At 43.1% G+C, this 12,500-nt stretch overlaps 1 protein-coding gene across 1 annotated transcript in view; it reads left to right on the top strand.

Annotated features, from left to right (window-relative positions):
* LOC103378970 (multiple epidermal growth factor-like domains protein 11) overlaps positions 1-12,500 on the top strand; it is a 45,683-nt gene that overhangs the window by 28,212 nt on the left and 4,971 nt on the right. The window contains exons 6-20 of the mRNA XM_008310350.3: positions 1-191; positions 497-617; positions 1,133-1,269; positions 2,801-3,013; positions 3,443-3,617; positions 4,513-4,633; positions 5,467-5,630; positions 5,851-5,953; positions 7,604-7,750; positions 8,978-9,112; positions 10,188-10,316; positions 10,544-10,672; positions 11,189-11,317; positions 11,466-11,594; positions 11,820-12,053. The exon at positions 1-191 is cut by the window's left edge and continues 56 nt beyond it. Coding sequence (XP_008308572.1) covers positions 1-191; positions 497-617; positions 1,133-1,269; positions 2,801-3,013; positions 3,443-3,617; positions 4,513-4,633; positions 5,467-5,630; positions 5,851-5,953; positions 7,604-7,750; positions 8,978-9,112; positions 10,188-10,316; positions 10,544-10,672; positions 11,189-11,317; positions 11,466-11,594; positions 11,820-12,053 — 2,257 coding nt within the window. The remainder of the gene's footprint in view (positions 192-496; positions 618-1,132; positions 1,270-2,800; positions 3,014-3,442; positions 3,618-4,512; positions 4,634-5,466; positions 5,631-5,850; positions 5,954-7,603; positions 7,751-8,977; positions 9,113-10,187; positions 10,317-10,543; positions 10,673-11,188; positions 11,318-11,465; positions 11,595-11,819; positions 12,054-12,500) is intronic.

Below are 12,500 nucleotides of genomic sequence, written 5' to 3'. Positions count from 1 at the left end.
GGAGCCAAATGCAACCCCATCACTGGAGCCTGTGTCTGCACCGATGGCTACCAGGGGTGGCGCTGTGAGGAGACCTGCGACGCCGGCTTCTTTGGTAAAGACTGCATGCTGGAGTGCCGGTGTGTCAACGGCGCCACCTGTCACCATCAGACTGGCAAGTGTCTGTGTGCCCCAGGATACACAGGAGCCCTGTGAGTCACTGTTAATTAGTTAGTTTCTGGTGCAGTTATTGGATTTTACACCTGTTGTTCATTACAACAGTGAACAGTAACACACTCCACATACTGTAGGACCTACATCAGAAATGCTCTTCTGTGCAGGTGACATGTTTTGCAGGATATACAATTGGACACACCTCCGCTGGCCACTAGGAGGCCATCGGAGCTGAGCTTCAACAGCGTTTATTACACTTCTTTACTAGGGTACAAATGAGTGGAAACTCTCGGCAGACAGATCTGTGACAAACAGCTGATTCTGAGTTCTTTGTCTCCTCCAGCTGTGAGGACACATGTCCTCCAGGGAAACATGGCTCCCAGTGCCAACAGCTCTGTCCCTGTCAAAACGAAGGGACGTGTCATCACGTGACCGGACGCTGCTCCTGCCCTGCTGGCTGGATGGTACAGTACATACAGTACAGATATGTATGGAAGTTGGTCTGATTCTCACTGAACTTATAACGCAGCAAATAATGTCCAATAATAGAGGTTAGCGATATTAGCATAACACCTGATAACGCAATGCGTAGGTTTCGCCCAAAAGATAACCGAAAAATAGTTTTGAAGTGAAAGTGAAGTATTGTCATTGTGACACAGCACACCACTGCACACAGTTTTTCTTGCCCAAACGGCTAAAAAAAATTAAGTGTTTTAACAATATCAGGTTATCTGAACAATATCGGGTTATCTGATATCAGCAAGTTAATGTCAGACATCGCTAGTAAATAATGTCATAAATATTAATAAATCATTGTTGATATCAGCAAAAAGTTCATATCAGACATTGCTAGTAAATAATGTTGTCATAAATATTAATAAATCATTGTTATGTTTCTGACATAGATTACTATTTTATGGTCATTCATTTTGGTTTCGTTCACCTGTGTGATTTCATGCGTGTGTTTGTCAAACCTCAGGGACCAGTGTGCACGCAGCCGTGTGCGTTTGGATCGTTCGGCATCAACTGCTCAGATGAGTGCACGTGTCATAACGGCGGACTGTGTGATCACATCAGCGGTCAGTGCCAGTGCACTGCAGGCTACATCGGAGAGAGGTACGTCATCACGGTATATAAATAAAACATTTAATATTCAGGTTGAAACCAATCAGACCATCTCAGCTCACACTTGATCTTAACACAGACTTTTGGCCGGTCTGTAGCAGCGGCAGTGGTTTCTGGTCTGTGGAACAGTTGATAACTCCAGGATTAAAGGTTAAGGTGAAGGTTGAGTTTTATTGATCCTGCACTCTGGAAATCATTGTGTTGCAGCAGCAGAGGGGACAGAGGCAAGGACCGAACTATAAAGAATTTACAAATTACTACATCCAGGTCTAGAAGACGCCAAGATATAAAGACCAGAAAAAGAATGGAATACAGCGTAGGATAAAGCAGTAGGATACCGCTTTACCTGACAGGTATCGCACATGAGCAGAATAATATTGTACTATAATCCTTAATACAAGACTGTAGTGTGATAGGAGAAGATGAGAAAGGGTGTGGGGAAAATGTGTGTTTCAGAGAGAGAGAGAGCGGTGGGAAAAAAAAGAACAAACAAAGAGAAGACAAAAACAGAATCATTATAGAGAAATCCACAACAGTTGTCTGTTCCAGTTTATAAACAAATATAAATGTTCTCTGTCACCAGGCTAACAGCACACAAATGTTCTAACATATTTTTCTAACGAGCTGCCAATTACAAAACATCCAGGCTCACTAACAGCTTCTCCCCTCACTCCATAAGACTGTTGAATACATCCTCATAATAAGGACTAAAGATACTGCTGCTGCTGCTACTCTGTCATACTGCTGCTAATTACTAGTACTATACCTGTGCAATACTTGAAATTATTAACCTGTAAATTATTACTGCTACTAATTTTTTGTGTTAATATTTTCTATTTTATTATATTGATAGTGTGTTTTATTTTACTACACACATTTATTTTTTACTGCATAAAATGCCTTCCATTCTGGCTACTATACGAGCCAATTGCAACTTCATTGTGATGTAAATCTAAATGACAACAAAGCAAGTCTAAGTGTAAGTGCTTCTTAAGTCATTTTTCATCATTGACCTTCTGACCTGTCTTGAACCGGGGTGAGTTAGTCCAGGCAGCCTGGAGCTCCTCCCACCCACCCAGCGTCTGATGGATACATGTGGAGAACTGTTTCAGACGAGTGTGGTTGTCGTCTCTTCTGTTGGTCTTTACAAACCTACGTGTGTGGAATGACGCTCATTAAACCCACGTCTCAGTAACCTTCAGCTTCAGAAAGGTCTCAAGGCAATTTGATTGACCTCCGAATAATGTTGGCGTGTGCAGGGTCACAGTGTGCGAGAGGAAATGAAGGGCACGCTGGGAAATCTGTGTGATGATGCAACACAGTCCTTCGTTCTTTTCATGCCTTCATTTTACTAGTTATTAGTTTTTATTCACTGTTTTTTATGTATAAAAAAACACGTGTGTTTCATTTTAAGACAGTTTCAAGTTTCAAAGCCCTTCAAACAACATCCAGAGAACAAAGACTTCTCTCCACTGTGTGTTTTTGTTACTTTACATCTTTTTGGTGTTTTTTTTTCTCCCAGGTGTCAGGATGAATGTCCCGTTGGCACCTACGGGCCACAGTGCGCCCACAAGTGCGACTGTCAGAACGGAGCCAAATGTTACCACATCAACGGGGCATGTCTCTGTAACGACGGCTTCAAAGGACCGAGCTGTGAAGACCGGTTCTGTCCCAGTGGCCTATATGGAGTCCTGTGTGATAAACAATGTCCCTGTATCGCTGAACTGGTGCTCAGGTACACACACACACACACACACAAGCAGACCTTTTTTAGACCTAGTGTATTCTACTGACCTTGATCTTAGCCTAAGCTAAGCTAATTGTAATTCTTAGTGAAAAACTCTTAATTTTCTTCAAACACTCGTCACTTATAGAGAAGAAATCACTCAACACACAGAAGTACACACTCTCACACACAAACCTATATTTTGTTTAAAAAAGAAACAAAGACGTGACTTCACCTCCACTGTTTCATTGTCCTGAAAATGTTTTTTGATGACTTTGTTACACTCACAGTTGTCTCCTGTCTAATTCCTGCTTTCTTCCTATTGGTCAGGGGCAAACTATCAGACATCTATCAAATACAAACATCTGTCTGACAACTTTCTGACTCACCCCTTGTGTGTTTGCGTCCGTCTGATATTGTGATTCCACCCGCTCCCAGCTGCCACCCTCTGTCAGGGGAGTGCTCCTGCTCCTCAGGATGGACGGGTCTCTTCTGCAACGAGACGTGTCCGGCAGGTTACTACGGCAGTGGCTGCAAGGAGTTGTGTGTCTGTGCCAACGGAGCCGACTGTGACGGCACCACCGGAGCGTGTGTGTGTGCACCAGGATTTATGGTGAGAGGAGAACTGGTCCAGATTTAGTTTGTAAACATTTGAATTGAATTGAATTACTATATAAAACCTGATAATATGTATCTGTACATACCACTGTATGACTTGCTGCCACCTAGTGACTGGAGGCTTGTATATCGGCTGGCAAATATACAAAAGGAATTTTGGTTAGGTGACGTCATTTGAAGTGATGCTAATGTCAGAGTAAAGACTTTAAGGGGTCAACCAGGTCCTGGACTGTCACACGACCCTGAAGTTTAACAACTGGTTTGTTTTATCTGTTTTATTCCATAATTACTGTTGGTCTTTGTTCCTGTGGGAAACAAACCCCAGGAGTGGGTGATAAGGTTTTAATGAGAATCACATCACTGTTGTTGGTGCAGGGTTACTGTGAGTTAGGGGTTTGATTCCAGAATCTCACTTAGTCTCCGTAATCTGTGTCAAATATCCTACTTTATTCTCCAGCACACATGTTAGGGTCACCTGTGGGGTCAGGGCAGCTACAGCAGCAGAACCTGCTGACTGGTTGGCTGCTGCCAACGCCACACATTTGTTGACTTCATGAAAAATGCGAGGAGCAGGTGCAGAACCCTGATGTAGGTCAGCTAATGTCAGCACACGGTGTGTGTGTGTGTGTGTAGCAGCACATTTTCACAAATTGAGCACTGTTAGCATGTGTGTCCTCCACCTGTTGACTGTCAGTGGAACTGCAGTGTTTGTTGTCTGACGGAGGAACTTTTTTTGAGCATTTACCAAAAGTACTGTAGTTGTGACTTTTTTTCCACAAGTCACTCGTGGATTTTGTTCAACCACTTGCTGAAGTACTGATATATTCTCAGACCTTTTGTCTCAGTCCTGGTCAATTATTAATTTGCCTTGTGGTGGTGTTTGTGTTCAGGGTGATGACTGTTCCATCAGCTGTCCCTCAGGTCTTTATGGAATCAACTGCTCCCTGTCATGTTCCTGCCAAAACGAAATTTCCTGTTCACACCTTGACGGCTACTGCACCTGCAGAGAAGGTTTGTTTCCACTGACACTGGTTCAGACCATGGGTGTCAAACCTAGGAATTTGCTGGAAGATGTTTCTGAAGCGCTTCAAACCAGAAACCGTGTTCATTTGAATGTATTAATTATGCACAATATAATGCTTTAAAGATGTTGTATATTAACACCTTTCTCCGTTATCTAATCTTCACCAAACCATTATGTACACACTTTATCTGCAGATGGTGGTAATGGGTATATATACAGAGCTAACATTAGCTACAGCAGTTCTAGTACAGACACCACAGCTAATGCTGGCAAGAACAAGTCCTGGTACGGACACCAGATCAGGTGTAGATCTGCCTAATCCAGGTCCATCATACATTTCATACAGACTGTAGATAAATGTGGCGTAAATCCAGTCTGGCTCTCAGGCCTGAATGACAAACAACCAGTGTGAGGCCTCAGTGAGAGCTGTCCTCACTGAATGTCAGCATCTTTTTATTTATGTTCCACTGAACATCAAGAAGAACCAGTTTAATTAGGGGGAAGCACAAAACCAGAGACTCCAGAGGTTTGGACCTCCAGCCCATTAACTTTAATTTATTTTCCTTTTAAGCTTTTAAGAGTAAGACTTTTTAAAAACTAAAAGAAAACTTTCTGTTGTCAAGCAAACATTGGTGACTTTAACACCCAGAGGTCTGAAGGAGGAACCTGACATTCAGCTGTTAGAACGTAACAGAGTTCAGTCACATGGTTACACCAGACATGGAGGAAGATTGTTGTAACTTACCTTCTACAAAATTCGTCCTCTGAATCTGTGGTGAGTTCTGTCCTGTGTCTGATTCTCCACCTCTGTCTGTGTCAGGTTGGCAGGGTGTGGACTGTTCCATCCCGTGCCCCAGCGGTACATGGGGAAAGAACTGTAATCAGACCTGTCAATGCGCCAACAGGGCTGCGTGTGACCCAGTCAACGGTACCTGCACCTGTTCATCAGGCTGGAGAGGGGAATACTGTGACACACCTTGTCCTGTGAGTGGTCGCTGTTTACATTTGAGCTCAGTTCAGCTCAACACACAGGCAAAACTGTCGGCAGATAATTAATGTAATGGACAGAGATATCTGAGGAAGAAGAGGTGAAAGGAGTAGATAAGGTCAAAGGTGAACTTTTAGGTTCAGACAGTGGAAGAGTGGTTAGTGCTCTTGCCTTACTCTCTGTCAACCATTATAATGTTGTTGTTGTTGTTGTTAGGGCGGCTTATACGGGCTGGACTGCAGCCAACAATGCGACTGTGTCCACTCTGAAGGCTGTGATCCAGTGGACGGCTTCTGTCGCTGTCTCACAGGTTGGATGGGTGAGTTCAAAGGTCAAAAACGTAGATTTTGTGGAAAGTCGTCAACTGGTTTGTGGGGTATCGTTGTAAAACACAGGGTTAGTGAAGGCAGACTGTGGAAAATGATTCAGTAAAAAGAAATAAAGGTGGTGATGATCATCACCCACCAATGGGCAACACACCCACCAGTGGGCCACACACCTGCCCCACTTCCTGTATTTTTATCAACTTTTTCAGACCAGTTCTCAGTAACTACAGCACATGTCTGTGTGTTAAATGGCTGTTTTACACTTGAGTGTTTGAAACTTTTTGGTTTGTTTCATTGTAACAAGTCTAAAGAGTCTAAGTGGGACACAGAGGCCCAGAGTGAACAGTAAATCCAGGACTAATGTGTCTGCGATGCCTTCAAGTGAAAACTAAGACAGAAATTAGATATTTCTGAGAATCATTGTAATTAAACTGGGTCAGGATTTTTTTTTTGGTCTGAAATCTCATGTTTAATTATAAGTGAAGTTTCCTGAATGTTTACCCCCTCTACTTCACCCCCTCTCCCTCCCTCCGTCTCACTTCACATTATAATGAATAAGCCTGTGTTTCTCACCCACTTTCCAGCAGATGTGTTTTATTAATTGAGCTGTCTTTTTGTGTCCACACCCGTATTGTCTGCTTTCTGCATTTGTGGAAGTCTCTAATGAACTTCACGTATAAAACAGACGAAGATGGAGGGGAGTGTGTGTGTGTGGGGAGGGGGGGGTGTGCCTGCCTAAACCCCAGACAATGAGTGAATGATCAGATACTTTAGCATTTAATGCAGTTGCTCTTTGCACAAGATGTGAACGTGATGCATTTAGAAATATATATGTAATATTAATATAATATATATTTATATATATATCTTCTAACGCTGTGTCAGAAACAGAGAAGAGCAGCTGTGAGTGTGTGTGTGTGTGTGTGTGAGAGCATTGGATGAAGGATGGAGTAGACAGTGAACCAGGACAGTGGTCCAGCCTACACCTTAGTCTGGCTCTAGTTAATGGTCTACTACCAGGTAAATGGATGGTTGTGAGGCCCAGTAAAATAGGCCAAATCCTACAATGATCAGAGAAGTAAGAAACTTCCTGTTGATGTTTGGCTAAGAGGAAATGAGTTTGTTCTCACTGGATTCATTACATCACCAAACAATGTTACGATTTTCTAGATATTTAAGTGTATTTCAAGGCGGTATCTAAACATTTTTTGAAGTACTTTTGGTAGTACTTGGGTTCTCGTTTGTTATTTTATATAATTGTAATAATAAAAAAAATGACACTTCACCCAATCAACATTCACAACCATTCACACATTCTGGTCAATTTAGAGTAAACTTTAAATCAGGAGAAGCTCTCTAACCACTGTACCACCGTGCGGCCCATACAGCAGAATTAAACCCTGTTCTCTCCAAATTGAAACTCTTCTATTAGTGTCTATTAATGTTTTTAACGTGAGAACATTGTGTTAAAAGGACTTTGAAGAGAAGAGAGTTTTCAAACACACAACTGCTGATCACCACAGGAAAAAACACGGCCACAGTCGGACCCGGGTCAGACACTGTGCTGACCTATTTATAGGCTGGTGTAGAGAGTCCAACACTTTATCACTTTCTGTGTGTGTGTGTGTGTGTGTGTCCTGCAGGTGTCCACTGTGACAGTGTGTGTGTTGATGGACACTGGGGACCCAACTGCTCCTACAGCTGCACCTGTGAAAACGGAGGCTCCTGCTCCCCGGAGGACGGCACCTGCCTTTGTGCTCCTGGTTATCGTGGCACCAACTGTAGAAGAAGTATATACACACACACACACACCTTCTGAAACAGCTGATTATATATAATATGAACTTTTTTTCTCAGTACAAAAGCCAAAGCCACAAAAACTGATTGTTTCTAAAATGTTCTTCGGGGAAAACGGAGCTGATTTGTGTTCAGGTCCCAGTCGGATTACTGCTCCATGATCACTTCACTGACTGTAGGAATTATTTGCATTTTTCTCTTAATATCAGCCAGGTCTCTTTTCCATCTCCTCAGTGTTCCAGTCTGCGCTCTTCCTCACCAGTAACCTTCCTTCAGAGAATTATCTCCCTGTAGAATTCTGTCTGTTCTAAGTCTTTGGCTCCAGATCACAAGTTGTTTTATTCTGATTTCAAAATGCCTTAGTTTTAGCTCAGCAAGCCTCTAAAAGTGACTGCAGGGACTCCTCGGAAAGTATTCTGCAGTTATTTTGTAATAGTATTGTAGTACTGCAACTGTAGGTGCAGTAGCCTTTTGTTAATTTTAGATGTTTGAGTAACAAGTTCCTGACACACAGTGAGAAACAGAAGCTCCTTCTCAACAACATGAACAGTTTCTCAGCCATAAATGAAGCAGTTTATTTATTATTAGTATTTATTTATTTAGGCGTTTTAATTCATGTGACTTTCTAAATTCTATCTGCACGTTAAACTTGTTGAGAATTATCCTTTTTTTTTCCTGAACACTTGAAAAAGAGGGGCTGTAATAAATGTAGACCTGCCTAAAACCTTTTGCACACTCAGATTATCTCAGATAGTTTGACTTCTGTTTTTCACCACTGAGCCTCCATCAGAGCAGACCTTAATGTGGGAGGACGTGGAAGTGGTTTGACTGGTTGCAGCTGCTCCTCCTTCACACATTGTCCTCAGCTCAGCAGACGTGGTTGCGAGTGCGATCGCTGCAGTGGTCTGGTCTCTCATCTCTTTAACTGAGACTTGTTAAGAAAAGCTGTTAATGCAGATTATCCTAGACTCCTCTCTGTTCCTCTGTTCCTCTCAGCAGTTAATTAGTGAAACCATGTTTTTGGAGCGCTGGGATCAAACCGCCTACACCAGAATCAATTACAGTCAATGTTCGAGCCAGATAGGACAGACAGAGAAAGAGGAAGAGGAGGAGGAAGAGTCAACAAGTGAAACACATAGGTTTACACACATTTCCATTGCATTGAATAAGAGTTTGTGTGTGTGTGTGTGTTTGTGTGTGTACGTGTGTGTCATCTTCAGCCTGCTCTCCTGGTTTCTACGGACAGCGCTGCAGCCAGTCGTGTCCCCCCTGCGACCACAGTGACGGGGCATGTCATCATGTGACAGGTCACTGCCGATGTCTCTCCGGCTTCTCTGGCTCCCTCTGTAACCAAGGTCAGTGTCAGTGGTCGTCCACTGGTGTATAGTGGAGGAGGTCCATTTTTACTTTAAACGTTAGTGAAAGTCATTCTGACTTCAACTGCAAACAAAAGAGTTCTGAAATGCTTGACCCTAACTCTGTTTTCAGAATTTTAATCAAGCCTCAGTTAAACCTTAGTTTGTGGGTTAAATCACTGTGTCCTATTAGACAGCTGCATCACACCACCTTGTCACTGGGGGTCCCCGAGGCCCCTCCTCTCTACCATGTATACCACCTCCCTGGGCCAGATCATCTGCTCACATGGTTTCCCTTATTATCACTATGCTGATGATGCCCAACTGCTGTGTGATAACTTAATTCCGTTCTAACAGCCATTATTCTGCCCTGCAGACCCAGATCAGTTGATATCCTGTGAATTCCACCAATGTTCACTCATTATGACATCTATTATGAAGTCCCTCCACTTATGTAACTATTACCAGAGTGTGACTCCTCTCTGTTCAGCCGCTGTTGAAGTCAGAACAAGAACTTTGTGGATGTGCTTCATAAACACACTGGTATTTAACAGACTTAATGAGCAGAACTGGGACAGTGCTCTCTGGTAATTAGCTCTTCATTTCCCACTCATTACTGTCAGCTCACTGCATCACATGGTCTCAGAGAGACACATTCACACTCCCATTCACACCAATGCTAAGTTTTGAGTAAATGTTAACCTCATCTCTAATCTTCATGTTTGGCATTATAGTAGTATTAGCTGAGCCGAGTACCACTGTGATGTACTCCATGTATTATGTCTTTGTTTGTCTGATTTGGTGAATTTCCAGAGTACTGATTTTTCACTGATTCTCATTTCCTTTCTTTGACACTGTTTATACATTTAAAGTTTTCTTCTCATAACCAGTAATTATGAAAAATGTACCACAAACTTCACTCCATCTCTCTTGACTTTCAAAATAAAGTACTGGAATGAGGTACTAAATAAAATAAAATAGAATTAAAAAAACTTTCTGACAAAAAAATATTGAAAAATGAAATCCTCATTTTTACTTGTCATCTTCAAACCAATGAAAGTCTTGTTTCCTCCAGTGTGTCCTGTGGGCCGGTTCGGTGAGGCCTGTGCCCAGGAGTGTGTCTGCACCAACAACGGCACCTGTAGTCCCATCGACGGATCCTGCCACTGCTACCCTGGATGGATCGGCGCGGACTGCTCCAAACGTAAGACACGGCTCTGCTGTTTATTACTTATCCAAGATGGGAGCAAAGGTCATCAGTCCACGGGCTGTCACAGTAATTATCCAACCAACACTGAGCAGAGCCCCACCATCACTCTCAGTCTGTGCTGACTAATGAAGACTCTGACTGTCCAGACCCCTGTCACACCCTGTCTTCAGGCAGATGACGTACTCTTTGTCTCTGTCCGTGTGTGTGTGTGTCATTGGCAGCATGTCCTCAGGGCTCGTGGGGACCAGACTGCATTCACACATGTAATTGTCACAATGGAGCCCAATGCAGTGCCACAGATGGAGAATGTGACTGTGGCCCAGGATGGACCGGACTTTACTGCACTCAACGTTAGAAACACACACTTACACACACACTGTTGACAAAGATATGTGACATTTCCAATACCTTTATCATAACAAATATTACAGAATCTTAATCCTTAGCCTAAATCTAATAGTAGATTTCGTAATATAGTAACTTTGCAAAAACAGGTCCCCACAAGTATAGCTGCACCGGAGAAAAACATACACACAGTTAGTTAAATTGCAGCAGTGCTGCTTCGCATATTCGGCTCGACACTCCCATCTGGTGGCTGACGTTATAACTATAGTATAGTCCTCCACAGAAAAGAAAACTTTTGATATGAATTTTAATAGCAGTATTCGATTCCAAGTACAGCCTTCAGCTTCAAAATAAAAGAAAGTTCAATTTGCAGTTGTACTTGAAGAACAGTTTCACAGTACCTCCATGACCTTTATATTTGGTTTAATATTAGTCCTGTCATTTTACTACATTTAACTAAAATGTTCAGAGAGGAGTCCAGTTTGACATCAGAGGTGAGAACACTGTTGGTTCTCCTCCAGGTTGTCCCACAGGATTCTACGGAGCCCAGTGTTCTGAGGTCTGCCACTGTCAGAACGGTGCCGACTGTGACCACATCTCTGGACAGTGTTTGTGTCGAACTGGATTCATCGGACACAGCTGTGACCTCAGTGAGTGTGTGTTCTTCATCTGTGTTTCCATCAGAGAACTTCTTCTAAATATGAATAATTATTTTATTTGGAGTCTCAACTTGTTGTTTTGCTGATTTTCTTAAACAAATGTGTGAAGGATAATAAACGTGTTGTCCTCTGTCCACAGAGTGTCCAGCGGGGACGTTTGGCTACGGGTGCCAGCAGCTTTGTGAGTGCATGAACAACGCCACCTGTGACCATGTGACGGGAACCTGCTACTGCAGCATCGGCTTCAAAGGCATCCGCTGTGATCAGGGTGAGCGCTTGTGTGTGTAGTACAGTTCCCACTAATTTTGGATCCCTCTAGTGGTGTTTATGGGAAAATGATTCCCATTAAAATTGATTGAGTCGTGTGTGTTTGGGAGGAGGTGAATGTGTGTATATGATATGATGGTACAGCGGTTTTGTCTCCTTCTTCCTTTGTCACTTAAACCATAAAAGGTTGTTAATCAGTGACCTGACCTGCTCCTGTTCCCCTCAGCGGCTCTGATGATGGAGGAATTGAACCCCTACACTAAGATCAGCCCAGCACTGGCCTCAGATCAGCAGTCAGCTGGTGCCGTCCTGGGCATCGTCTTACTGCTGCTGCTCATCATGCTGATGCTCGGCCTCGTCGTCTGGTTCCGTTATCGTCAGAGACAAAAGGGTCGTCACATCCCGACCGTCACCTACACTCCAGCCCTGCACATCAACTCCACCGACTATTCACTCTCAGGTGAAGTAAAGTTTAACTTCAGGGCAGGAAGTCATCTTATGTTTAATCAATACTTGGAATTTACTCTCTTGAACACTTGCTGGATCCGGGATTCTAACTGGCAACTGTAGGACTACACATTATCTAATCCAGAAGTTTAATACCGTTCTGCAGTAGGTCCACAGGCCACCTGTTGAAGACCTCTGCTCTTGACATTTTTCTCCAACTCCAGCTGTGTTTTTATTTTCACCTCAGCACCTGTTGTCACCCCTGTTAATTCCAGGTGATGGCGCTGGTTCTTGTTTTCTTCCTGCTTGTCTGTCTCTGTTCCCACTCCTCTTCTCAGCTGGTCCAAATACTGTACATAAACAGTTGTGGCCCACATCTGGGTTTCAGCCCACACTGATGACCCTCTTTACTGGTCTGTGGTCACTGATCACTGCAACACTGTATATGACAGTAGTCGTC

This window comes from Cynoglossus semilaevis, chromosome 5, assembly GCF_000523025.1.
Source record: "Cynoglossus semilaevis isolate Cse_v1.0 chromosome 5, Cse_v1.0, whole genome shotgun sequence".
Lineage (NCBI taxonomy): Eukaryota > Metazoa > Chordata > Actinopteri > Pleuronectiformes > Cynoglossidae > Cynoglossus > Cynoglossus semilaevis.
This window is presented reverse-complemented; position numbering and strand designations above follow the sequence as displayed.